Source organism: Podarcis gaigeae (genome assembly GCF_964106915.1).
Source record: "Podarcis gaigeae genome assembly, chromosome: 9".
Lineage (NCBI taxonomy): Eukaryota > Metazoa > Chordata > Lepidosauria > Squamata > Lacertidae > Podarcis > Podarcis gaigeae.
Window position 1 is genome coordinate 77,816,751 of NC_139685.1, and position 27,882 is coordinate 77,844,632.

General features: G+C 48.2%; 1 protein-coding gene across 2 annotated transcripts; it reads right to left on the bottom strand.

Annotated features, from left to right (window-relative positions):
• Positions 1-172: 172 nt before the first annotated feature.
• On the bottom strand, positions 173-27,845 carry CDC25B (cell division cycle 25B). Of its 2 annotated transcripts, none has more exons than XM_083757143.1 (16): positions 27,274-27,845; positions 21,665-21,774; positions 19,495-19,546; positions 14,211-14,252; positions 13,141-13,177; positions 12,492-12,602; positions 12,238-12,354; positions 11,303-11,446; positions 9,746-9,823; positions 7,640-7,816; positions 6,609-6,704; positions 6,388-6,450; positions 5,217-5,315; positions 3,688-3,821; positions 2,843-2,954; positions 173-2,667 (listed from the first exon to the last, which is right to left on the bottom strand). In XM_083757143.1, the coding sequence occupies exons 1-16, from the start codon at positions 27,456-27,458 to the stop codon at positions 2,527-2,529; spliced, it is 1,698 nt and encodes a 565-aa protein (XP_083613269.1). In that variant the 5' UTR covers positions 27,459-27,845; the 3' UTR covers positions 173-2,526. The 2 variants fall into 2 exon arrangements, with proteins under 2 accessions (XP_083613269.1, XP_083613268.1); XM_083757142.1 differs by having other exon boundaries at positions 7,640-7,819; positions 27,274-27,832.
• Positions 27,846-27,882: the final 37 nt, after the last annotated feature.

A 27,882-nucleotide genomic window follows, 5' to 3' on the forward strand; every position in this document is an offset into this window, starting at 1 on the left:
GGGGGGGAATCATGTGATTAGCTGTGATTCCTGCACTGAAGGGGCTGGACTAGATGGCCTTGGGTTCCCTCCCAAATCTGCCGTTCTGCGATTCTGTGAATCTCCCGCCTCAAACGGGAGCGACCACCGCAGCTCGCCAGGAAAGCTCTGCACAAAGACCAGCATCTGAGACTTTTTCTGAAACAGCTTCGCAGTTTATTCACTCCCTGATTACACACGACAGCGTTAGGGGTGGGGGCAAAGGGACAAAAAAAGAGCGTTTTTCCTTTTTCCAATGGAAGAAATGTTAAAGGGTGCAGAGAGCACACACTGGGTGTACAAAGCAAACAATCATCATTCTTGCAATATCCGAGAGCCCCTCTCCCCCCCCCCCAGGTGAAAACACAACCGGATTCAAAAGTTTTACAGATGGTCACCCCGACGCAGAGAAAACCCAAGTGTGGGCTTCAGGATCCTGAACCATGAGCATAAATAGATATATATACACACACAAACATAAATAGGGCCTTTCCTCTACATCAGAGCAGGGTCTCCGCGGGAACTTCAAGCGCGAGGTGGAGGGCACCAATTCCCCGGTTCCCTGCAACCCAGGGATGATGCAGGATTCACAGTAGAAGCGATGGCTCCTAACTTGCAGAGATTAAGCGCCACCGTGAAGACGCGGGAGACACAGCAACCGGGTCCGAGCCGCGTCCAGAATTAGGTCGGTCAACAATGGCAGTGGAACCGCGCGCCATTCCAGGCATTTGGGAATACAGTGCCCTTCAGCCCCAGCCAGACAAGGTGCATGATGGGTGTTGTAGTCCCATGGCATCTGGTTAGCAATGGCTGCAGGGCTTATCACAGTGATGTGGAGGTTTATTAAGAGACAAGTGCAATAAGCACACAAGTTGGAAGCCACCAACGGGCAGTGTAAACAGTTCAAAGTCCAGAGTCTCCAACAATTTGGTGGCACACACGGAACGCCACAGATCTAAGCCTGACCAATGAGCAAAGGCCTGGCCTCTCACGCTACAAATCAGTTAACGGAAAGTCCTTTCTCTCTAGACATACAGTAGAGGGCTCTTCCTCTCCCCAATTGCAAGAATAGTCAAGCTACAAGATGTTTCTTCAGAGCTCCAGGGTTGGGTTTCCAGGCAGGGGGATAGTTCCAAGTGCCAAGTACTGCTAAAATTCCTAATACTGAAGCCCATTAGACTCCTTGTCACCCAGATACTGGCAGGTTTTTTGGGGGGGGAGCTGGGGCCTTTTCGTAGAGGACAGTCCCCCAAATACTAAAACGCAGTAATTTTTTCTTCAAAATGTTTCCCTTCCGCTCAGAACTTCTGTGTCATCTCTGCCCAGCATCCTGGGCTCACTATAAACTGCATCCAAATTTAAAAGGTACATCTCTGTTTTCCATGCATCTGCCACATGCGGTGGAAATAAAGAGGATTGGTAAAATGGGTTTGCGGTCAAAACAAAAAAATTAAAGCACCCCCCAATATTTTTTTTAAAACACACGCGCAAAATCTACAATTCTTCCTTATCTGAATTAAACATAAAAAGGGGCTCAGAAGAGCCTGATAGGAGTGATATATCCCACAACTTCATTTAAAAAAGCAACAGCAGCTCATTCTACTTTCCAATTTCAACGCTGCAAAAAACACAGAACATGGGAATCTGTGCAAACTAAGAGTTCCTTCTAAGTGCTTTCTGCCCCCCCGGTCCTTTGCGGCGTGCAACTGGAAAGAAGCTTTCGTTATGGACAGATGCTGATAAACCTTTGCCCCCACACTTTGGGGTGGAAGAACTAGAGGTGGGAGGCAGATTGCCCAGCCAGGAGCACAGGCTGGTATACTGCGTTTCTTTTCAATGGTAGTCCTGGGGTAGGAGAGAGGAAAAGACTTGCTTTCCGGGCTCATTGTGGCCTCCAAAATCCTCGCCTCCAAGCAGACAGGCCCTTCGATAGGGCTCATGCACAACACACCATGCACAACCTCGATGTCGCTTCCTATGCAGTTTGTGGGGCAAGATTCCTCGTTGCCCCTATAGTGGACGTTTCCCAGTAGCTGCCTAGTTTCCCCCCTCCTCTTGAAGGGAGGCGGTGTCACGAGCCGGAGGGTGCAGGAGATTCTCCCCCAAGTTCTCCCGGAGAAAAGGTTCAGAAGCCGGTGATGGAAGCACATCTCCGGGGTCAGAGAGAGAGAAAAAGACCCAAACCGGCAGTGGGAGATTCACAGCATTTGAGGCAGGTTCCAGCCCGCTGGACCCAGAGGTATCGCTATTGCTGGAGTTGCTGTTTAGATAAGCAGTTGCGACTTCCCCCACCCTCCCCAAAAAAGCAAATCCCAGAATCTGAAGTCTCCAAATGAGCACAGTCGGTGGGAGAAAATAAAAAAGAAACGTTGATTGTTTTTCCCGCGCTGCAGAAGTCCACCCTGAATTAAGTGTGTGAGCACAAAATGGATGGCTCCTTAATTACTGCAGCAGCAGCAGCAGCCCCTCTCCCCAAATAGCCCCCCTCCCAACCACTCCCTCCCCGCCTTAGAAGTTCTTCAGGCGGCTGTATAGCTCTCGCTTGCTTTTCTCCCCAGCCCATGTGCGGCTCTTCAGGCGGAAATTGCGAAGGTCCTCTTTGAAGTCTTTGTGGTGCATCGGGCGGTAGTTCTGGGGTTCACAGTGCATCTGGTTTGGGGGGGAAGGAAGAGGAGAACAAACAGTGCTTAGTTTATTTTGGGGTGTTGCTACTGTTATAAGAATTTTTAGGTCTCATATATATATATATATGAGCCTTTTATCATTTTGGTTGCCCTCCTCTGCACACCTTTCAGCTTGTCTAAGCCCATCGCAAAAAACTCACTTGATATTGCGGGAAGAATTCTTTATAGCCTCCTTTCAAGACGTACAGCTCAGGATAGTGCAGGGAAGGGTAATCGTTGCTGGCCCGATCTTTTTCCCTGACAAAACGGCACCTATGGAGGAGAGCGCAAATTGTTAACACACATAATCTTAAATACGCACACACACACATACGGTTTTCTTGCTATTCTGGGCATCAAAGGACTAAAAGTACAGGGTCAGGTTTAAGGTGCTGGTTTTGACCTTTAAAGCCCTATGCGGCCTAGGACCCATGTACCTACGGGACCGCCTCTCCTGGAGGACCTTAAGGTCCACAAATAACAACACTTTGGAGGTCCCAAGTCGCACGGTGGTTAGACTGGTCTCCACTAGGGCCAGGGCCTTTTCAGTAGTGGCTCTGACTTGGTGGAACGCTCTGTCACAAGAGACTAGGGCCCTGCAGGACTTGACATCTTTCCGCAGGGCCTACAAGACAGAGCTGCTCCGCCTGTCCTTTGGTTTGGACTCAGTCTGACCCTTATGCTTCCCTCCCCTTAAGGTCTTGATTTATCAGCTATTTTAAAATGAGGCTGCGCTGCATTTTAAATTGCATTTTAACCTGTATTTTAAATTGGGTTTTTTTCTTTTCTCCACCCCCCTCTTTTCCCCCTATTATGTTTCTACTGTGATTTTATTGGTGTTAGCCGCCCTGAGGGCTGGGTATAAATAAAAATTATTATTATTATTATTATTATTATTATTATTATTATTATTATTCCACTTCAAGCCCCTAGTCCTGAAGGAAACGAAAATCTGAAAACTGGGAGTGGCTGGGTTTCAGGAGAGGAGGCGGCAGAAGCTACTCACGCTCTGGGTCCTCTCTCGGAGGAGAACTCGCAGTGGAAAACAACGATCACCCTCTTTGCCGGGTCACACGGCACGATGGGCTTCTTGAGAAGGAACTCTTCCACATCCTTTTCCAGAGGAAGGTTCACAGCGCCCTGGAGAGAAAGGCGGGGTCAGGACAGGATCCATCAAACAGAACCATAGCAAAGCATCACCAGTTCCCTTCCTTCCACACCTGGTGTGCAAAACACACTTTTAAGTGCAGGTACGCAACAGAATACGAAGCCTGTTGAAATATGGGAATCAATCTTGAGAGAACAAAGATTTCTGTAGGTGTGCAAGACTCCGACTTTCCGCCAAAGACTCACTACCACTTGATGCTAAGTCTCTAGCGTGATATTTTCCGATTTTGTAGAATCAAGGGTTGGAAGGGATCCCCCAGCGGCTATCCAGTCCAACCCCCCAGGACTCTTGAACTTGAATTGAAATGAACTGAAGGAGCGTCTCATTGTTCGGCCCGGATGCTGAGGTCTAGCTCCGAGGGCCTTCTGGCGGTTCCCTCCCTGTGAGAAGCCAAGTTACAGGGAACCAGGCAGAGGGCCTTCTCGGTAGTGGCGCCCTCCCTGTGGAATGCCCTCCCACCAGATGTCAAAGAGAAAAACTACTACCAGACTTTTAGAAGATATCTGAAGGCAGCCATGTTCAGGGAAGTTTTTAATGTGTGACATTTTAATGTATTTTTAATCTTTGTTTGAAGCCGCCCAGAGTGGCTGGGGGGATAATTAATTAATTAATTAATTAATTAATTATTGAAATGCAGTCTAGTTTAAGTAAGCCAGTGGCTGAAGAGCTGGACATTGATCAAGGGGATAAGGGGTGATGAAAGGTCACCACTTCCCAGACTTCCTCTGGTAGCCTTGAAGGCAGGCTCTGCAGGCAACAGGAACAGCCTACCTCGCAGGGGGGGTTGCCAGAGCAAAAGTAGGCCATTTTATAAGAGAGAGAGATGATGCAAGGTTTCGTTTTCCCTCCAAAGTCAGTCGTGGGGAGTGACGGGGGTTGGACTAGATGACCCCCTGGTGTCCCTTCCAATTCCAAAATTCCACGAAGGGATGGGGCCACAAACCTCAGAGGTCAGGAGGCTTACTAGGATAAAGCACAGCCAATGGCTTATTCCCTTTTTTAAAAAAAACAAGCTTAGTTTGGCTTTGGGGGGGTTGCCCCCACCCCACAAACACCCCCACTGAGAATAGCACCACGTATTGGGGTTTCCAGAGGCGGGGCGTCGTGTAGAGGAAGCAACCAGCTGCCACTGGCAACATGACCCAACTAAAATACTACAAAAAGTTAGTGGCTGGTGCCCTGTGTCCTGTACAATCCTCCAGCCGGAGACGGGCGTTGTTTTATTGATACCAGGAGGGTCCCAAGCTGGGCAGGACTTTGGCAGGGCGATCCCTCCTGCGCTTGGGACAGAGGAGGTTCCTCGAACCCAAGGCAGATACGGTCCAGCACCCAACTCCAGCCGTGACCTCAAGCAGGCAGAGGCCTACCTTGATGTGGCCTCCTTCGTATTCATAGGGGTATCTGCAGTCCACAATCACACAGTTCTCAATGAGGTTGCTGAACTGACCCGTTAGCACAGCCGCCATCTGTGGGCAAAGGACAAGAGTAAAAAAAAATAAGCCATACGCAGAATCACTTGTATTATTTTGCAACGGAGACTTTAAGCACTGCCATCCTGGGTGTGCAGCCTGGAAGAGGCCACTGGTGCCAGACTTTTTATTATTATTATTATTATTATTATTATTATTATTATTATTATTATTAAGTTTTAATTTATACTTTTCACGTTTATCCATTTCATTAGTTCTACAATCATTTTGACATTTCAAAGTTCAACTTCCTTCCCCCTCTTTCTGCGGTTCCTTAAATTTATCATCTTCTGCAAATTCATTTAATTTGCTCATTTAATTATCTACCGTATTTTTTGCACCATAACACTCACTTTTTTCCTCCTAAAAAGTAAGGGGAAATGTCTGTGCGTGTTATGGAGGGAATGCCTACGGGTGGCATGCCTACAGATTTTCCTCCTCTAAAAACTACATGCGTGTTATGGTCGGGTGCGTGTTATAGAGCGAAAAATACGGTACTTTAAATATATACTCTAATAATAATAATAATAATAAATGTTAATTTATACCCCACCCTTCCCGGTTCAGAAAACCGGGCTCAGGGCGGCTAACAACAAATTCAAAACACTTTCATTGATGCTACAAAAAAACAGCATAAAATACGGTATAAAACGTCAGTAACAATGAAATCAAAAATCAAATTGATAGGTAGGATTTGGTAGGAGTCTAAAAAGCCCTGGACACAAATTTTGATGGCCCTCTTGCGACTATGGTGGCTCATGTTCCAGAAGTAATGTTTTTAGTGTTAACTCTGGAAGTGTAGACTCAATTCTGACCAAACCCCTGGCGTATATTTTCGGTCAGAAGCAGGGCGCATCGGTTTCTAGATATGAATTTCCTCCCAGCTCTCCTTCCCCCACTGTGGTATTTTTGAACAGTTGCATTGGGACACAGGATCCGTGGGTAAAGCAAGGCTGTATGACCAGGTCTCCAAGGTGGTGGCCCCAACAGCTGCGGAAAGCAGAGCTACAGGTCCCTTGTGTGAAAGAGGAAGAAGCGGCCCAGGATATTGGATTCCAAACTTGCTCACCATTTCTGGAGAGATATACTTGAGGTCCTGGTGCTTCCCTTCCACCGTTTGCAAAACGTAAGCCTGGCAGGGAAACAAATGCATTTTAGTCCTTCTGAAAGGCTACGATTTCATTCGATTTTTGCATTGTTTCGTGTTTGCACTGGTACTGCGAGCAGTCTTTTTTGGCCAAAACCTAATATGGTTTGCAGGGATGCAAACAGCAGGATTCTTGCCGGTACCTTTGAGAAGTCTCCGATCAGCTCCTGGTGGTCATTGTCCAAGATGTTTGCAATCTCGCTGGGGCAGCAGGAGCGAGAGCGAACCAGCCGAGGTTTCTAGGAAAAGCGGACAAAAAGGACTGTTAGGGAGGCTCTGCGGCCACATCCAGGATGCCAAACCCAGTAAGATTCCCGAAATAGGAAGCAGGGAATCATCGGCGCTGTACGGTGCTGGTGGACTGCGACTCCCATCGGCCACAGCAACCATGCCAAAGCATGGTGGGAGTTGTAGGTCACTGACACACAGAAGGCCAGAGGTGGGGACTTTCTCCCACTAAAACCAGCAGAGGCTCCTTCCTGGGCACCAGCAATGAGCTCAAGCAAGCCATTTGGGGCAGAAGTGAATCTCCTCCCATTTTTTTGCTTTTTAAATAACAACTGATAATTTTATCACTATACTCTGCTTTGAAACTTCTTCGTGGTTTCGTTGCAGTCAAGCGCTATGCAAATCGTGCAAAATGAAACAAACAAACCCACAATATGTGCCCAAAAAGCCGCCACACCCCTTTCTTCTGATGCAGCCCCCAGAAATTGAGCAAAACCTCAGAAGAAATATGTGGCAACCCATTTTAAAAGACCAGGCCAGAAAGAGCCCTTAGGACTTGGCAAGCTAAGGCTCAACCAGCCTTCACACCAGCAGCCTGCCTCCCCCCGATTATATTATTATTTAAATTCATTAGCTGCCTTTTTTTGCCGCAGTAATTCGAAGCAACCTCCAACATCTTAAGCAAAACACACACGTTAAAAAGAAAAAAGTTTAAACTACATTAAAATATCCCTGCAAAAAGACCACAGATGGTTCAAAGCCCAAAGGCCTGGTGAATGAAGAACATTTTTGCCTGGCGCCTAAAGATATGCAACGATGGTGTCAGATGTGGAGAGCGTTCCACAAGCAGGGAGCCACCCCTACAAAGGCCCTGTTCCCTTTATTGCCGCCTTCAACCCTCCCTCTTCCCACATCCTTGTGAGGCAGCCTCTGTTGCATGAATTACCGGCTCTTCTTCCTTCTCTTCGATGGCGCCGCCAGCCAGACTCTTCCGCCTCTTGTTTTTCACCGGCGTCTCTTTGTCCTGGGGCCGGTCCAGCCGCTTCAGGATGGGCCTGATGACAGCGCTGGGCATGGACGGGGAGCGGAAAAGACGGCGGCATTTGCCGGTTCCCAGGGGGCTCTGCTTCAGTTTGGGGGGAGAAAGAGGGAAATCGTGAGACTCCAATACTGCATGAAAGAGAGAAAGACCTTTGCACGGTACCGTATTTTTCGCCCTATAGGATGCACTTTTTCCCCTCCAAAAATGAAAGGGAAATGTGTGTGCGTCCTATGGGGCGAATCCAGGCTTCGTGGACCTCTCTGCAAGCAGCGGGAGCACTCCCGCTGCTTGCGGAGAGTTGCCTGCATGCAGAAGCCTGTGCGTGCTGAGCTCAACGCGTCCAGGCTTCGCGGACCTCTCAGCAAGCCGCGGGAACCAGCGCTGGGCTCCCACGGCTTGCAGAGAGCTGCCTGTTTGGGGACTGGAGTCGGGGGAAGCTCGGGCCTCCCCCGCCCCAGCCCCGCGCCTGGGGGGGATATAATTTTTTCCCCTTTATTTCCCCCCAAAAAAACCTAGGTGCGCCTTATGGGACGGCGTGTCTTATAGGGTGAAAAATACGGTACTTTTTTATTTACCGTATTTTTCACTCCATAAGACGCACTTTTTGTCTGTGTGTCTTATGGAGCGAATGTGTCGTCCCTGGGGCTGGGGGGGGGGGACCCGGGCTTCCCCCCCCAGCCCCAAAGAGCAGGTTCAAAGGAACCCAAAGCCTCCAGAGCGCATCTTCCGCCACGCTCTGGAGGCCTCGGGTTGCCTTCACTGAAGGCGATTGAACACACCTTTAACGCACTGAACACACTGGACACACCTTGTTTTAGAGGGGGAGAACAAGAGAGAAAAACATCTCCCCCTCTCTGCACAGCGCCCCTTCAGCGAAGCGCCAGGAGAAATGGAAGGGGCTCCGTTTCTCCTGCCGCTTCGCTGACGGGGCGCTGAGCAGAGAGGGGGATAATTTTTTTTTCTTGTTCTCCCCCTTTAAAACAAGGTGTGTCCTATAGAGCGAAAAATACGGTATATAGACTTTTAAAAACACAACAAAGACAAAAGCCATTTCACATGGCCTCGAAAAATATATTGTTTGTGGAAATATCGCGGGGTCAGGAGGAAAGGCCTGAGACAAAGCGTTTTCCTGCATTGCAGGGGACCAGAATGGATGACCTTCAGGACCCTTCCGACACGACGATTCTAGAAATTCTCCACCAATGTTTCTTAGCAAGAATCAAGTTCCACATTGAAAATTAATTTTTAAAAATTTGGGGAAAAAAGAATCAAGTTCCACATGGGGAAGGCTTGAATCAACTCGAATTTCCCCTCACAAATGTGGGGCAAGGCTTTGCCGACCTGGCAACCTCCAGAGGCTTCGAACTACAACTCCCATCAGCCCCTGCCAGGACATAGGAGTCACTGAAACAGGCTAACATGCAGACAGTTTCAATCTCAGCAAGTAGCTGGAAGGCCAGGCAGCCGTCCGGCCCTAGCATATCCAGAGCAGTTTGCAAGAAGCTCTGGGAGTGAGCCGCCCGCTCCCAAACACCCCACTGCAATAACTCTTCATTAGCAAAAAAAAAAAACCACACACACACACACTATCTGCACAGGGGTTTCAGGCCTAATGAGGACAGCAACTCATATCTGGTAGGTCTTCCCCCATGAAGCAGTTGCTGACACTGAAGGTCCCCGACTTCCCATAGCTTCCTAAGCCTCCTCCTCTCCAGGATTTCCCCCAAGCAATCGGAGACTGTGCCTCTGTGAAGCCAACCTCTCCTCCGCCCTCTTCACACCTCTCCTGGTTCTTGGAGATTCATCTCTATCTCTCTCCTGCTTCTGCCTCCAATTCTGGACTGCTCTCTTCCCCAGTCTCTCCCTGCTCACTGAGCCCTGTTGCCTCTTGATCTTAAAATGTCACGCCAACACCAGTACCAAGACCTTGGTTACCCACAGAATAAATTCTTTTTTTTGGGGGGGGGGACAGGGACAAACAAAGGGTGTTAACACGGCACTATCACGTACCAGGCTGGACTCATCTTCCTTCCTCACCAGAGGGGCCATTAGCAAGTTCTCCATACCCAACGGGAAATTTCCATCGCCCTGGAGGAGGGAAGGTATGACCCATTTATTGAAGCGGGGCTGGCTCAGGAGACCCCCGCCCCAGGCTGGGGGTTTGTGCAATAGGAAAGAGAGGGCAGGGGAACCCCAAAGAAAACCCAACAGAGATTACAAAAGGAGCAAGGGGCTAAATCTAACAAGCAGGCAGCCTCAAAACACATCAGAAGAAAGACACCCAAAGAAAAGGAATTCAAAAACAAAGACAATAAATCAAAGCAGCCGATTTTTAAAGCTTAGGAGAACAAAATATTCTGTGCTGCCTGATTTCTGGGCCATTTTTTGGTGGCTGCCCCGCATATAACACAGGACAGTACTCTTAACTGTATATACGAATCTGCCATATGTAGTGAAGCTACTGGATCAAGTAACAAGAGATCTGCCAAGGATTCTTTACTTGTGGTTTTAGAGCCTGGGAGACCAGGGTTCGAATTCTCTCTTAAGCCATGAACCTCACTAGGGTGATTCTTCAGCCAGCTGACATCTCTCTGCCTAGCCTGCCTGCCTGACATGGTTGTTGCAAGGATGAAACAGGAACTATGGATGCCAACATTACCTTCCTCGGAGGAAGGTTGGAATATGGATGTCATACAAAAAGGCGGTCCTTGCACAGACCCACAGCGCTGTTCCCTTGGGACTTCTACAAAATTCTACAAAATTTTGTAGAAATTCTACAAAAAACTGCCTTCTGTTGAGTCTGAGCTGCAAGCAATGACAAACTCCACACAGAATTCAGAGAAAACCTCAATACTGATAGTATATTTTCTATCCAGGTCACAAAGACAAGTTCAAAAATCAGCCAGCTGTGTTTAGCACAGCTCCTCCCCTTCTATAGGCCTAACAAGCAGACAAGTCTAATGAATTTTGTTATTTTGGAGGAAACTCAACAAAAAACAGCAGTTCGCACGCAGACATCAAAAAACAGCAGCAGAAATGGTGGTACAGGCTGAGGTTTGCAGAGTGAGCCGTGAAAGTTACAGTGGTGCCTCGCTAGACAAAAAGAATTCGTTCCGCGATTCTCTTCGTCTAGCGGTTTTTTCGTCTTGCGAAGCAAGCCCATTGATAGCTTAGCGGATTAGCACTACAGCTGTCAAGCGGCTTCCAGCGATCAGCTGTTAAGCGGCTTATCAGCGGAACAGCTGATAAGCGGCTTAAGAAAAGGGCGAAAAAAAGTGAAAAAACCCCGCGGGGGGACGCAAGATTTTTTCGTCTTGCGAAGCAACCCCATAGGGAAATTCGTTTTGCCAAGCGCCTCCAAAACGGAAAACCCTTTCGTCCAGCGGGTTTTCCGTCTTGTGAGGCGTTCGTCTTGCGGGGCACCACTGTAAATTGCAACGCCAACCAGGTTTCTTTGGGAATTTGCACCACTGAAATCTACTCCCAAGTCGGCCTTGCTTGGGAATACATTTCAAGCAGACAGAATTTTGCTTTCTTTGACACAAGATAGGATATTAAAAGCCTTACCTTCAGGTCTTCTTCATCCAGGATTTCCAAAAACCCATCATCATCATTATCTTCGTCAACCATGAAGGAGGTCAAGGACGAACGGCGGAGGTAGATATGGCTATCAGACCCTGGGCTCCTGTTCTCTTTCTCTGGGCTCGAATACTGAAAGGGGCAAGGAACACAGAACCATCAAGACATTTTGAATTATTAAAATCCTTTATGCCCTACGAGAAGGCTCCCAGAGTGGCTTTTTAAAATAACAAACAACAATAAGAATAAGAATAAATTCAGCAGCATTACTCTTGGGTTTGCAATCTTAAAAAGACACAGCACAAAAGGAAAAAGGGACAGGAGGGACGAGGAAAACATGCAACAGTGAAAGACATGAAATGGGAGGGGGCTGAAAAAAGCCATCGTTGTGTGTTTGTTTCAAAGCACCTTGCCCCTCCACCTTGTTCATTTTGTTATGGGCATATCTCCTGTTCTTCATCAAATGTAGAACAATGGCAGCAGGATGTAACAGGAATCCCAGGAGATCTCCCACCCGGGGTCTGTCTAGACTAAGACCTGCTTATACCCAGCTATGTGACTTTAATTGGCAGTTATCAATTGGCTGCCAAAGGGAAAAAACCTGGGGGGTTTCTATGTTCGCCACTTCTGCAACAAAAGCTGTTCTCTCCCCCCCCCACACACAATTTTATTGAAGAAGAATTAAGTGCAATGCTCAACATGGCAAATTTTCTCCCAAAACACAGCAACCGCTGGGACTGTGCATGTCTGCATCTCACCTAAGCTAAGAGTCACAGGCACAGTTTATCATCCGGCTGAGAACCAAAAATCCATCTTGGCTTTAATGCCAAGAATTAGGACCTGGAAAATGAGAGGCAACCAAAAACTGCAGAAAAACAAATAAATCAGAAAGTATTGCTCTTGCCCAAAAGAAGCACACTCACCATGAGGTCTGGAGCAGAGTTTGGCCTCTGTGCAAAGGGGTCCTTCTTGCCAGCCCCACCACCGGAGAGGCACAACCTGCCCGCAGGTCGCAGGGGCTTCTTGAAGATGGCACCTTCCTGCAGGGGGAGGAAGTAGAGATGCGCTGCAACTTTCGGAAGGACAAGAGGAAGTCACCCTTCAGCAGCGCCGTGCAGTGGGCGGAGAGGGGGGGGTTAGGGCGCTGCACCAGGAAGGCACAGTTCTCACCACTTACGTTTCCCCCGTTGCCTTGGAGGCCAGAGTCCGTCTCGGCTGCCGCTGGCCTGTTGAATTCCTTGCAGTTGGAAATGTTCCTCAGCGTGGGACTTGAGCCCAGAAACTGCACCTGTCAAGCCACAGAAGGATGATGAGTTTTGCACTCAGGTTTAGATTCTGATGGGCAACCCCACAGGACAAGCGTCTCCACCCTCCATCATTCAGCCAGGACACTGAGGTCCAGTTCCAAGGGCCTTCTGGCAGTTCTCTCACTCTGAGGTTACAGGCAACCAGGCAGAGGGCCTTCTCGGTGGTGGCGCCTGCCCTGTAGAACGCCCTCCCATCAGATGCCAAGGAAATAAACAACTATCTGACTTTTAGAAGACATCTGAAGGCAACCCAGTTTAGGGAAATTTTAAAATGTTTGGTGTTTTATCATGTTTTTAATATTCTGTTGGCAGCCACCCAGAGTGGATGGGGAAACCCAGCCAGATGGGCGGGGTATAAATTATTACTATCATTATTATTTTGAAAAATTAGGACTCAGCCTAGTTGCACGAAGACTCCCTTGCTCCTGAGCATGTACAGAATATTTCAGTCCCCACTTCTCAAGATGAGGAGGCACCAAGCGAAGCTTCCTGGTTTAAAAAAACAGCTGATAAACTTACCGGCAAAGACTGGATTCTTCTGATGGGAAGATAATCACTGCAAGGAAAAAGAGGGAAATCATCGTCAGCTGCAGACTTTGGAACTCTCTCCCACTGGATATTTTTATCCTACTCTGAATCTGTGCCTGGTCTGAAATTATTTAGGAAGGTTTCAAAATTTGTTTTTTACAAATGAAACTGCTGTGTTTATTGTTGATGTTCTATTCTCAAATCGCTTTGCAATGTTCCATAAAAAGATATTCATATCTGGAACGGGATAAATATATTTGCTAGGGGTTCTGCCAAATCTAAGGACTGGCTGGTACTTTCAGAGGACTCCCAGACAGAAAAGCTTTCTCCTGACTGTCCCCCCTCTGGCTGCAGGCAAGGGACCACGTCTTATGATTCAGAGAATCATAAAACTGTAGGATTGTGGAAGAGACACCAAGGGTCATTTAGTCCAACCCCGAAACACACTTTCTGGGTGTGCAAAGGCAGAATGTCAAATGAACAGCTGTGAGTCCCGCTTGGCAAATTCTCTTTCACATGCAATAGCAATTTCCACAAGGGACATTTGCAGCTTCTCAACAACACCCCAACAATCCCAAAGGGCAGATCCAGGTAGGGGGGACCTCTATGAAAACCTGCAGATACACAGCTAACAATCAGTGGAGGCAATACCGAGTTAAGACAGTACAAGGCAGCTTCCTGCATGCAGACCAGGAAAAGCTTTGCCGCTCGATTCTGCTGCATGCATAGGCGACCTAGTTAATCTCCCCAGCCGCCATAATGGGAGCTTTGCCAATAATAATAACAATTATGAGCAGAGACAGGAAGAAAGCCCACCCACCAAACCCAGGAACCCGGAGATAATAAACCCTGCAATATTATTAGCGTCTGCAAGTCTTGGCGTGCTCAGGCGACGTGCAGAAGGTAGCAGATGGTTTCTTAAGCAAGACAGGAGTGGGTGGGAAGGCGAAGCCCTCAAGGATGGGGGCTTGAGAGACTCTCAAAGGAGAAAGGGGGAGGGAGAGAAAGAGTCAGGGGGCTTTCCTGGGCCGTTGTGCCACTGTAGGATGTAAAGCACTTACTTTCTGAAGACTCTTTGAGACCCGAACATGTTCCTCTCAAACCTGTTGGATGAAGACATGAAAATCATGCATGTTTCGCTCAGTGCCAAGGGGCACCCCCAATGTGTTGCGGGTGCCGTGTGGGCTAGCGTGGGTGCGAATCAGGGCCAGCGACACCCTAATCCGGGCTGCGTTGCCCCAAAAGCAGAGAGGCAGGCAGAAATCCTCCCATTCATAAAGAAGGCACACAACTTAAGACCGTCAAAAGAGCCTTCCAGGATCAGGCCCAGCTAGTCCACAATGGCCACGACCCACGTGCCTCGCAGGGAAATCTACAAAGCAGGATTCGAACAGAAGAGCAGCGCTCCCACTTGTTGTGGTTTTTCAGCAAGTGGGAATCAGGAGCGACTGTGGAAGCAGAGCAGAGCCATTGCGGCCATAACCCTCTCCTCCTTCTCCTAATACACTTCTAAAGCCATCCAGTTTAGTGGCAGGGAGTTCCACAGTCTAACCATGTGCTGCACGAAGATGGACTTTGTTCTATCTATTCTGAATCTCCCAACATGCAGCTGCCTCAGACCTTAGGCGAAGAGGGAAGAAAACTTCCTCTTTCTCACCCTCTTTCTCCCCTGTTGCAAACTTCTGCCTCTTCCTCGCCTGCTCTCTGAATCAAGCAATTCACCAAGGAAGGCCATCCATCAGCTGACCAAAGCTACACATTTTTTTCTTTCATTATTTTTCAATTCTGCACTTCAGAACTAAAAGCACGGTTGCCCAACGCCTTGCTGTTTTTGTGCCGAGTTCAGATCCCGCTCCTCTATAGCCATGCCGTGCTCAGCCATTCCTGTCTCCCGCTGTGCAGTGGTTACACACACACACACACAGTTTCCCAGCTGCCCTGAGCTGGGCCCCCTTGCGCTGTGGCCACTCGAGAGTTAATAAGCGTGGCCCGGGCGGTTGCAGGGTGGTCTTTGTGGAGACATGAAAGGGGCTGCCAGCTGGTTCAAGGATCCCCAGGAAAGAGGATCCAAGATCCCTTTCTGCATGGAGGCGTGGGGCATTCCCATGGCAGCGGGTGCTGCTGCGAATCGGGATGGGGACTCTCCCGGGTGCCATCTGCCAGCTACGTGGCACAAACCCAACCCACCCCCCGGCTATTGCTGAACACACACACCCATCGCCAGCCTTCTGAGTGAGGTTATTCCCCTCTGCTGTTAAGCAACATTTGCAACGGAGGATGGAGGATCGGAGATTTGGCTTAATTCAGCTAGGGCTGCACAACAGGAGACGCAGCAAGCCACGCGCCGCAGATCACTTATAAGGTTGGCAAGAGGGCTGGATCAGGCCCGTGGCCCATGTGGTCCAGTCAAACAGCGGCTGACCAGTTGCCTGTGCAAAACCGGCAAGCAGGATCCGAGCACAGTAATAAATAATAAATTTTTATTTATACCCCGCCCTTCCTGGTTCAGAAAACCAGGCTCAGGGCGGCTATCAACAAATTTAAAACACTTGATTGATGCAACAAAAAACAGCATAAAATACAGTATCAAACGCGAATAACAATAAATTCAAAATTCAAAATCAATCTAGGGGGGAAATCCATCCAATAAACATTAGATGGTCATCAGGGCTAGCTGGCTGAATTAGTCCTATTTGGGCCAGGATGAGACCACTGGGACCTTACACAGCCCATCGCTGTCCTATCTCAGCCTAGCCTACCTAGCCAGGATGTTGTGGAGGGGGGGATAAACAAAGAGGGATGCCACCTTGAAAAGCTGGGATATAAATACAGAAAATGAAAACACTAATAGGAAGGGAAGACAGCTAACTTCCCCCCAATGGAAGGCCACTTCTCACAAGCCGCCTAGACGTACAAAGGCCTCATTGAAGCATTTCAAAAGGGGAGCCTGTTCCATCTCCCAACACCTTTGAAGATGGATGAATGCAAGAGGAGGCAGAAGAGGAAAGAAGTATTTAAGGTCCTTCAACTGGACACTCCCTAGGAATGCAAGCTTTTCACCAAAAGGCTACGGCTCAGAAATCCAGGCAGATGTTCCCTGCTTCAATAAAGGGGGCGGGTGGAGTTTCAACCATCTGTCTCGGATCCCCATTCACCCGCCTTGCAGCTGCCAGGCCAGAACCCCCCTCCCCAGGGCAGGTGCAAAAGGGGACTTTTAACTTGTTAAAAAGACCAAGCCGAACCCACTTTAAAAAAAATCTCCAGCCCTTCGGTTGTGGGAAGTGAGAGAAGCTTCTAATTGCACGATCTCAAAAAAGGTGCCTTTTTTAATAATATTAGGAATGGGGGAACAGGATACATTTTGCCCAGCAAAAAAAGTGTGTCAATGCTGTATTCAGTTGCCGAGTTTTGTGAGGGAAACAGACAAACTTGCCTTAATTCCAAAAACCTCCAGCATTTGGGAAGGTTCCATTGTCACAGATGGACTGCCCTGGTTTCAGTAACCCCCCCCCTTAAAATGCTGGCTTGACTTGGCTTGCCCTTCGAGTGCCCAGGAGTCCCTGCCTGCCTTCAGCCCTTCCAACTAATGGGGAGGGGGAGTTTTAATCAAGTTTCTAAAATGTTGGCAAACTGATCAGCTGCAGCAATGCATTAAAAGCTGCAGTGCTTTCAGCAAGACCCAGCCTTCTGTGGTTCAGAAGGGGGGGGGGGGAACAGAAGGAAAACGACTCCCAAAGGACACACGTTCCCCCCCCCCCAAGGCCCAATGAGTCCCTGTCATATTGGGGGTTCAAGTAAAATAAAGAATGCAATTTACTGTGGTTTCCCAAACACACAGTTTTTATTAACTGTCTTAAATTGTTGTTGTGGTTGGTTTTTCCCATTGATAATTTCATCTCTCTTTTTTCCTAACTGCTTGCAAACCGCTTTGAGGTGGGCGTGTTATTTTCTTCAATCCGGCACTGTGCAAATTTTACGAAATAAATAGACAGGGTAAGAGCAGGCAGCCTTTCGAAAGAAAAGCAAAACTTTCAAAAGCAAACTCTCAGAGTCATCCTGGCCAGCAACTTTGCAGTCTTTCCTGTTAGACTCTAAAGACATCGACAACAGGAAACTGTCAGGCGTGCGGTTAAGACCTTCACCCATCAAGTCCCAAGAACTAGACAGAGGTTCACCCACGCAGCCCCACACCTATTTTTGGGAGGGCAGGTTTCAAAAATGCCGGTTGGGGAAAAAGTTCTTATTTTCCAACCACTGAACCATCTCTTGACAGCGGCATGGCCCAAAGTTTTTTGCTTTCTGCTGGCAAAGGTGGAGCGCTCTTAATTCTCCCACGGAGACTGGTTTTTCTCAAGGTTGCTGAGAGATGGGAGAGGCCTGTTTTCCCACAAGACCACACCTGTCAACCCCTCTCGGCTCGCTGGAGGCGAGGGAGGCCTGGCCCGACCAGACTATGTAAGTGCACCTGCAGGGGGCTGGACTAGATGACTCTAGGGACCCCATCCAACTCTCCTGGTCTGCCCCGCAGAGGACCTTAAGGTCCATTAATAAACATAGTTTAGAGGTCCTGGGCCCTAAGGAAGCCAGACTATCCTCCCCCAGGACCAGGGCCTTCTCAGTGCTGGCTCCGACCTGGTGGAATCCTCTGTCCCACGAGACCAGGGCCCTGCAGGATTTAACCTCCTTCTGCAGAGCTATTCCACCTGGCTTGCAATCTGAACTTAGCCTGATCTTATATTCCTTCCCTCCCCCTCCCCTTTTTATGACGATTCCCCGCTCTGGGATCCCACAGCTAATTCTCCCCTGGTCTCCTCGCTGGCCCAAATAGGACTAATTTAGCCAGCTAGTCCTGGTGATCATCTAATGTTTATTGGTTGGATTTCTCCCCTAAATTGATTTTGAATTCTGAATTTACTGTTATTCACGTTTTATACTGTATTTCATGCTGTTTTTGTCGCATCCATTAAGTGCATTGCACACCCTTCAAATTTGGTATCGATTTCAAGCACCGGAACACAGATTCTCTGCTTATGCTACCGGAGGCCATGCAAGCAGATTTTGGGACTGTTGTGCGCAGCCCTAGGCACAGAACAGCATTCTGGCGCACCCTGGAATGCCGGCACGATATGGGAAATGGATTAGTCACAGTGGATGCAAACATCCAGGGAAGACTAGCATTTCAAAGTATTGAAATCTGGGCACTTCAAATACATTCGAGGAGAGAACAAAGGCCACACCAATCCACAAGCAGTAAAGGGATTAAGAGGGCCAGAAAACACATCCTCAGCTTTGAAAATTCACCTGAAAACAACCAAGCCATAAACCTGCCACACACACAGACACCCAACAAACCTGAAAACAGCTACCTCACCCTCTCCAGCAAATGTAGGAAGGTTCGAGCAATCCCCAAAGAACAGAACCAAATCTTTTTAGGTTTCAGCCCCCTTGGGCTGCACTACTGGTCTGAAACTGGTTTGGAGCCCAGCCCAGCTCCTGCTGAAGAACCTCAGGAGATGCATTCCGGGTGCAAGTCCACGCCAGCGCAGGCAGAGCCCAGATTATGGTTAACAGGAATAGAATTCACACCTCTTGAGAATGACACCGGGTTTCAAATTACCTAAATTGAATTCAAGACCATCATCTTTGCACATCCTCTGCAGGCCACCATTTTTTGGGGGAGGGGGCTGTATTTGAATAACGGTGGAGAGAGGACCCTTGTTTTGTTTTCCAGCAAACACAGTTCCACTGAGGGCGTCAAGAGCTCTTATCCAGACACACTAAGCCCCTTCACCAGAAAAAGGTCAGGACCCACAACCCCCTGCGGTTTCCAGCAACTGATATTAATTAATTATTATTATTATTATTATTATCATTATTAATTTTATATATTGTGATTTTATGTCGTGAACCACCCTGAGATCTACAGGTAGATCTCATTATTATTAGTTATTATTATTAGTTGTAATAATAATAATAATAATAATAATAATAATAATAATAATAATATCCGTAGATCTCAGGGTGGTTCACGACATAAAATCACAATATATAAAAGAAGAGTACATAATAAAAGGCAACCCAATAATCTCCCCTTCCACAACACAATTCTTGAGCCATTTTCTGTTGTTTCTTAGAAAAACCCCTTGGCCCTTTCTGTTCCAAGAAGCTGGCAAACTAAAACTAAGTATCAGCAAACTGCATCAAAAGACAGAGCCTTGGGATTAACGCTTTTTCACGCTCCATCAAATCCTCATTTAAAGCCTTTCTGCTGGGGGCTGAAACCAAACAACCAGCACCTCCCTACCCTTCAAGGATCAGCAAAAAAAAAAAAAAAATCCAACTTACACATCTTCCAAGATCTCCAGCTCTGGCTCCATTGGGGAATCGGGGCCCATGCCTGCGTCAACAACAACAAAAAGATGTTCCCGTGAGGAAAGAGAAATTCGAGGAGTATCGGAGGGAGCCCCCCCAGCCTTTGAGGGAGCCCTTCTTCCGTGGGGCTCTTCTCTTCCAATGTCATATTACACTAAGGAGCCTGACAAAACTAGACATTTCTGGGAAGAGCTACAAAGAGGCTCCAGAAGGCGCATTAGGTTTGGGGAGCTTATGGGATAATGTTGGGGTGCAAACACTTGAAGGGGCAATGAGAGAGAGGGCATATATTTGGGCTGCCACACAAAGATTTAGGGCTTGGGAAGGAGAAGGGCACTTCTTGTGTTCCAGGTGCGCAGAAACCCTGGACTTTTTCAGGTATTACTGAACTGAAATTCCCCACACCCCAAAAAAACTCTGGACACTGCAGTAAGCTCCATAAACTGCCCCCGTAAGCTCCATAAACGGAGCCCCAGTGCCCCCTACTCCATAAAAAGTATCCTTCAGAACTGCGGCTTGCACAACCCACTAAAGAAACTGGTTCAAACTGTTTAGTTTGATTAATGCATGGGTAGGCAACCTAAGGCCCGGGGGCCGGATCTGGCCCAATCACCTACTAATCCAGCCCATGGAAAGTCTGGTAATCAGCGTGTTTTTACATGAGTAGAATGTGTCCTTTTACTTAAAAGGCATCTCTGGATTATTTGTGGGGCCTGCCTGGTGTTTTTACATGAGTAGAATGTGTGCTTTCATTTAAAATGCATCTCTGGGTTATTTGTGGGGCATAGGAATTCGTTCTTTTTTCTTCTTCAAAATATAGTCTGGCCCTCCACAAGGTCTGAGGGACAGTGGACCGGCCCCCTGCTGAAAAGGTTTGCTGACCCCTGGATTAATGCAACAAAAGGGATGGACTTGGTCCAGCGATGACAATCTGATAGTCACTAAACACCTCCAATGCCCCCCTCCCCACCTTTTACTGTGCCCCCTAGATAATCCCCCCTGCCGACATTTTCACCATTGTGCAAACAGGCAGAGGCCAATTTGGTCTGAGTTCAGCCACCCTGAGAAGGCCACACATCCTCCTGATCCCTGATCAAATAGATCACAGATCATCTGCTTCAGGCCATGCCAAGCCCTGATCTGCAACTGCAGGATACCACCTCCTAGGAGAGTCTCAGATGCTTTTGGGAATGCCCTGCTTTTACAGATTAAAGGTTTTACAGATTAAAGGCAGGAACCCCTCTGGAATCTTATCAAGAGAGATAAACGAGGTGGGAAAACCAGCAAGAAGTTTCTCTGTTCAAGCTTCCCCAAACTGGCGCCCTCCGGGAATCTTTGGACTACAACTCCCATCAGCACCACACGCTGCGGACAATGGTCAGGGAGGGTGGGAATTTTAGTCCCACGCTTAACTGGAGGACCAGCAGTTAGCTGCCTTTGCACTCCAAGAGATTACGACCGGCAATGGAAGGGTGCCTATTAGAATTAGCAAAATCGACATGTTTAATCAGCGAAAAAAGACCACACTCAGAACTGCTCTTCCCAGAGAATAAGAGCCCGTCCTTTCGCAGCTGCTTTAATTGGGGTAGAGAGATAAAACTATCAATTGGGGTCGTTTGTTTGCTACTATGACGTGCGTTTTTATGTTTTTATATTGCAAACCTCCTTGTGATCATCGGATGAAAGGAGATACAAAATTAGTTGTTATTATTTAGCATATTGTAGGGAAGACACACTAGTCTTCCCTGCTTTGCAGGGGATCCCTTCCAACTTTATGATTCTGCACAGTACTGTTTTTTAAAGTTCCATTATTTAAAGTTCCATATTGTTATTCATGTTTTTATACTGTATTTTATGCTGCTTTTATAATTAAGTGTTTTAAAGTGTTTTAAATTTGTTGTTAGCCGCCCTGAGCCCGGTTTTTGCACCAGGAAGGGTGGGGTATAAATAAAATTATTATTATTATTATTATTATTATTATTACAGGGTTGGAAGACAATTCAACAGGTGCTGTTCTCCTAATCCCATCTCTTCCCCACACAGTGAGCAGGTAGTTTTTTCTTAACACCCCCTTGACATAGTTTAGTGAAGCACAGGAGCTCCCTTTGGGGAAGGTAGTTGGCAGCCACCTCCAAACACCGACCTGAATCTCCCGATTCCTGCGAAGACTCAGAAGAGACGGAATCCTGCGAGGACCACTCTTTCTTGAAGTCAAGGCCCAACCGCTTCCTTCTCTTGGGGGTGTCACAATCACTGCAAACCGAGAAAAGACCAGTGATTAAGAAACTTGGAATATATTATTATTATTATTATTATTATTATTATTATTAATAACAATAAAAAAATAGTAGTGCTACCCCACCCATCTGACTGCCCCCCGCCACTCTGAGCGGCTCCCAACCTATATAAAAACATAATAAAACATCAAATATTAAAAGCATAGCTTCTGTTTTGTTCAAAATCACGTTGTCCTTCCAAGGCAGCCATGGCCATATGTTCGGACGACAGCTCCCATCCTGCTGTCTGGGGCGCTGATGGGAGCTAAGGTTCCTAGTTTCACCTGCACAACCACCCTGCGAGGTTGGCCATGCCGGCCACATGACCCAGAAAGCCGTCTGTGGACAAACGCCGGCTCCCTCGGCTCAAAAGCGAGATGATGGAAATGTAAAGAAAAAGAAGAAACCTTTTGCCACATGTGGTGGACGTGCCCCAGGGTAAAAGACTTCTGGGAAAGGATTTATAATGAACTGGAAAAAGTCCTGAAAAACACGTTTATTAAAAAACCAGAAGCCTTTTTACTTGGTATAGCGGGGGGTGAAATCCCCAAAAAGGATGTTACTTTTGTTCTGTCTGCCACAACAGCTGTGAGAATATTGCTAGCGAAGAATTGGATTTACCAACTATAGAAGAATGGGAGATGAAGATGATGGACTATATGGAACTTGCCGAACTGACCGAGAGACTCCAAGACGAGAGAGAAGAAGTTTAAGGAATATTTGAAAAAATATGTTAATATTTACATCTTAGAATAGCTTTGGAAGTGGATTTAGCCTGTAGGGTTAGAAGTAGTGTATTATTTGTAAGTGATAAAATGTGAAGATTTTTATGGTAAAAGTAAGCATGATAAAAAAATGGTTAATAATTATGATATATGTAAACTGCTAAACATGACGTAAAATGAAAATCAGATAGGGGGGACTTGGGGAAGCCCACCTAATGTTTAGAAAAAATATGAATAAGACAAGAATCTGTTTGTATTGTTGTGTTTTTCTGCTTGTGTTGTTTATTTGTGTTATAAAAGGAATTTTTAAAAATTGGGGAAGCAAGATGAGCACCGCAACCCCATAGTCGCCTTTGACTGGACTTGACCGTCCAGGGGTCCTTTACCTTTTCCCTTTAGCCAGCCACTCTCTCAGCCCAAGAATAGCTTTACAGCCAAGCATAGATTTGAACCCAGAGCTTCCCACCTCAAGTGTTGCAATCCTGCCTTTCAACTAACTTCCCTGTTTTACTTTTTTTAAAAAAAAGGATCTGGGGAAGGGTTTTGTGAAACAGAGAAAGCTTGCTCACTCCTTGGCAACTTCCCGTTTAAAAACTAAGGAGAGACGGACATAATTGCTGGTTCCAGATTGTCACAGCTCTGCTTGACCTTGGGGGGGGGGGGGGAACACACCAAATTTCAGGCCTCTGGGCAACGTACAGAGTGCCAGTCACTTTATCGTAAGGCACAGCGAGATGCCAGCTGCTCAATGATTAACTTACGGGGCAGGTCGGCTAACGTGATGGGAGAGGCTGCTTGGGCAAGGTTAACTGCAGGCCCAGAGATAAAATAATATATCTCGCACCCATTTCCTCTCCCTCCACCCAGCTGCACAAAAAATGTTCTTGCCAAAACCCCTGAGGGAGTGGGTGAAAACACAGAGAAGGGAAATGGATGGGCTAAGGTCTTGCCTGAGACCCCACCAGCCTGTCTTTGTGCTTTAAGTCCAGTGCTGCGTCATATTTCTTTGCAGACAGAAAAGTGGCTTCTCTGCTAAATCTAGGAGTTTTTTCTCCCAGACACAGTAGGGGCTTCACTACCCACTGAGCGGTGGTTTCCCCTCCAACACACACACACTCCCCCCACATGTGTTCAGATTGGAAACTGGGCCTTTCCAGCATCCAATTCACTGAGTAGAAAAACAGATTTGTAGAAATGGAAGGGACCATGGGGGGTCATCTAGTCCAACCCCCAGCAACGCACTACTCGAACTCAGGACCCTGAGATTAACGGGTCTCATGCTCTACTGACAGAACTATCCCCAGTCTGCACTCCACCAGATCCCTCCCCCCTGGGAGATACTCCTAAACTTGCAAACCTGCTACTGTTGTTGGACTACAAATCCCATCATTCCCCGACTGCTGAGCCTGCTAGCTAAGAGATGATGGGATTTGTAGTCCAACAGCAGCTGGGGAGACAGGTGGACCCCAAAGGCCTGATTCAGTTAAGGCAGTTTCCTCTACTCCAAAAAAAAACAAAAAAAAAAAAACCCAGAACGTCTTGCCAACCCCACATGGTACCTCCTGAGCAAAGGACTTCAGGAATACAGCCTCAATGTTTACTAGTTGGGCTGCAAGCAGGTCTTGTCAAAAGCCCCCCCCCCCCCCAAAAAAAAATAAATCCTGTGGTTCAGACAGGGTTACAGACACCATAATTATAAAAACAGTCATGCAGTCGCAGTTTCACAAGAGCCACTTTTTCTGCAAAGCCTTTTGCTTCTACCAGGTAAGGGCAAAAAAAAAAGTCCTGTGTGTGTGCATGCAAACATTATTTGCTCTGCTGCACACCCTGGCAGGGGAGGGAGAGGAAACCACACACACACACACACACACCCCAAGCACGCATTATTTCTTCTTTTTGAACAGAAGTGACATTGTGCAGGCCAACAGTCCTGCAGAGAGGAGCCAGCCCTGAGAGGCAGGAAAGAGGATTTCAAAGAGGGGAGGGAAGAAGAGGTTAGAACAAAGGGGGGGAAAGGGGGGGAGAATAAAGAATGCATGCATGCAACCACTGGGGGAGGACAAAAGGAAGCAACCTAAGAAAGCAGGTTTACATGGACTTCAGCCTTTGCCCTGGGTTTAACAACTGAACTCAGGTTTCCTGTCCCGCCGCTGAGCACATGTGCGCAGCTGCAACCCATTCCTAGGCCCCCCCTCCCAAATATGCATGTTTAGGATTACAGCCTCCTGTGCATTTTTTTTTCAAAAGAGAAACTCCCTTTCGGAAAGTCTCAGGGCTGCTGCTTGCAGCCCACCCACCCAAAACTCAGAGGAACCAGTTCTCTTCTCCAACATGGAGGCAAGATGGTTGCATAGAGTGGGAGGGGGGGGAATGGTATATTGACAGGGTCCCTGACCAACCACAGCCTCCCCCCCCCCACAATACTCCCCTCACCTACCCAGACCCCCATCTTGCACAGGATTATTCAGCAGGGCACCACACATTAGCCAACAGAAAAATCCCACAAGGCAAATGGAAAAAGCAATGGATCTCATTTCTGGCGCATGCATGCAGATCCTAAAGGCTGTGTGGCATAGTGCTTAGAGCAGGCATGGCCAAACGTGGCCCTCCAGCTGGGACTACAGCTCCCTCCATCCCAGGTCAGGGATGATGGGAATTGTAGTCCCAAAATAGCTGGAGGGCCAAATTTGACCATGCCTGGTCTAGCAGATGCCACTCAAAGGGGTTCGATTGTGGCCACTGTGGGTTGTTGGCTTTTTACACATCTGTTTTGCCTTCATGAAAACATTATTAGAACTTGCTTTGAAAAAGAAGAATCAGTTTAGTTTTACACTATTCAACCATGTTTGGAATGGCTGGTTTCACATCTGACCCAAAATAAATGTTAAGAGTTGTGTTCGTATTTTGTGGGCTAATTAATAAAAGTCTTTTGTCATGGGTGCCTTAGCGGAAGTTCCTGCATTGCAGGGCTGGCATAGATGACCTTTGGGGGTGCCCTTCCAACTCTAGGATTCTGTAACTTTGCTGGATCGCTAGATCCAAAGCGTGGGGCTAAACACTCTCCCAACAGAGTTTAGAAATCGCAAAATGAGCAGCGGCAGTGAAGCTGTTCGGAATGTGGGTTTTTAGACCTTTTTAATATCCTGTTTGCACTGGAAAAGCAGGCCTTATTTCCAAGAAAGCATGCGCTGTGTTGCAGGCGGTGAGGCTGCTTCCAGAATAAAAGCGCCCTTAAATTCAACATGCGCATGGACCACACAGCTCAATGCATCAGGTGCGCTCAGGTGCACCATGTGCAACCCTGAACTGGGAAACAGGAGTGTGTATAAGTCTGCGCACACTCAAAGCGCTTCTTGCGGCCTTCCAGGAAAACAGGATGCTAGGCTTAGATGGGCCTCTGGCCCGGATCCTGCTGTGTTACTCTTACATTTGGGGAGGGGGAGAGAATGAAGGGAAGGTAGGGCAGAGGGAAGACCCTGTGCACTGCAGTGGGGCTGGGCTAGAGGACCTCTGGATTCCCCTTGCAATTCGACAATCCTAGGACGACCCAGAGGAAAACTGATCAGTGTTTAGGGTATGGCAAGGGCACTTTCTAGATGTTGCTAGATTCCAAAGGCCGCCCCAATAATCCCAGGCCTGATCCTGCTGCAAAACTCCTATACTGGGAGTAGAGGGAAAGAGAATGCAAGGAAAGGAAACTCAAAAAGATTTAGTTTCTTTGCAATTTCTGCATAGCAGTGGGGCTGTACTAGGAGACCCTATGTCTCTCATAGATATTTAGATAGATAGATATACTGTATAGGAGACAATCCCATATGGCAACCTCAAGGGGGGGTCGGTTTGTTTTATCTTTATTCTGCATTTTGAATTTCTATCTTGTATATATATATTGCTGCCCCTACCCGGAGCTCTAAGGATGAATATACACATTTAATTTTTAAAAATGGAGAAAAATAAATGGGAACTAACCAGTGCTTAGGTTGGGGTAAAGCAGGAATGGGGGGGGGAGCTTTTCCAGATGTTGCTGGCCCATCGCTCCCTCCCCCAGCACAATCCCAGACCCTGCAGCTGCGAGTCGTGCAACATCTGGAACGGCGCCTCCGGCCTCTTTCCCAACCATCCAGCCGGGGGGGGGGGCTCCTCCAGCTCCGCAGGGACCCCGATTCCTCCTCGACCCCACACGTGTGTGTCCCCCCCACCTACCCCCAAACATCCCTCCGCCTCCGACCCCCGCCGGCATTCCTGATCCCGTTAAAGGCTCCCTTTGTCCGGCTCCCACGAGGCCCGGGCGCCCCCCCCCCCACCAAACCCTGCAAAACAGCTGCTCGCTCTTTCCACGCAGGAGAGAAGTTGCGGGCAGGAAGGGGGGAATTACAGACTCTTGCTTTTTTCCAAACGCACAGGGGGGAAAAAAACCTTGCAATGTTGCAAAGGCGCGCACGTGGCCCCCTATCCCGCAAACTACCCTTCCCCCTTTTCGCGTGGAATAAAGCCACGCGCGCTTCTGCAAAGGCTGCACGTGAGGATCGGACTGCTCGGTCGCTTCCAAAAAGCGACACACACGCAACCCCCCCCCCCAAAAAAATAAGGGAATTCCTTTTAGGCCCAGTCTGTTTTTATACCACCCCCGGGCAAATCCTGCGTGCACAAAATGTCATGCAAAGCTAAATTCCTGCAAAAGCACACACACCCCGCGGACCTGCAAGATCCCCAATTTTCCTCCTCCAAGGCGCTAGTCCTCGTGGTTTTACCTGCCCAGGCCGGTCAGCTTGTCCATATTCAGCGCCAAGGTGGTGACCGGGGACATCGCGGCGGTTCCGTCGCCGTCGGGGAAAAGGGTCTTGGGCCCGACGGCGAGGAAGCCGAGGGTCTTCCTGGATCTCCGGGCTTCGCGGCAGGCCGGGGGGGATCCCGCGGGTACCCGGGCGGTCTCCATCTGGGGCTGCTGCTGCGCGTAAAGGCGAGAGGCTGGAGAGGCTCCGAGTTTTTTTCTCGAAGCGCCGCGAAAATCAAAAGAGGAATCCGATCCGAGGGAATGATGGCTGCACGCTTCGGTTGCGAAGACACGTATCGGGGCGCGTTCCCACGAGCATGAAAGAGATGGTGCTTTGGAGAGAAGCAGAAATAAATATCCCGGAGGCTTCTTTTCAAAAGCTGGCGCTGCGAGGACTGAGCAAAAGGAGAGAGATGCTCGTTGCACAAGAGGATCCGGGATGCGCGGCGCCCCGAGGGGGGTTTTTATAGGCAGGATGCAGGCGAGGAAGCTCCGCCCGGCGACGCGGCTGCCTCCGCGGATGCTCCGCCCGCATCCCTCGCCGCGCCGCTTGCATATTCGAAAAATAACAGAGCCAAGAGGAGAA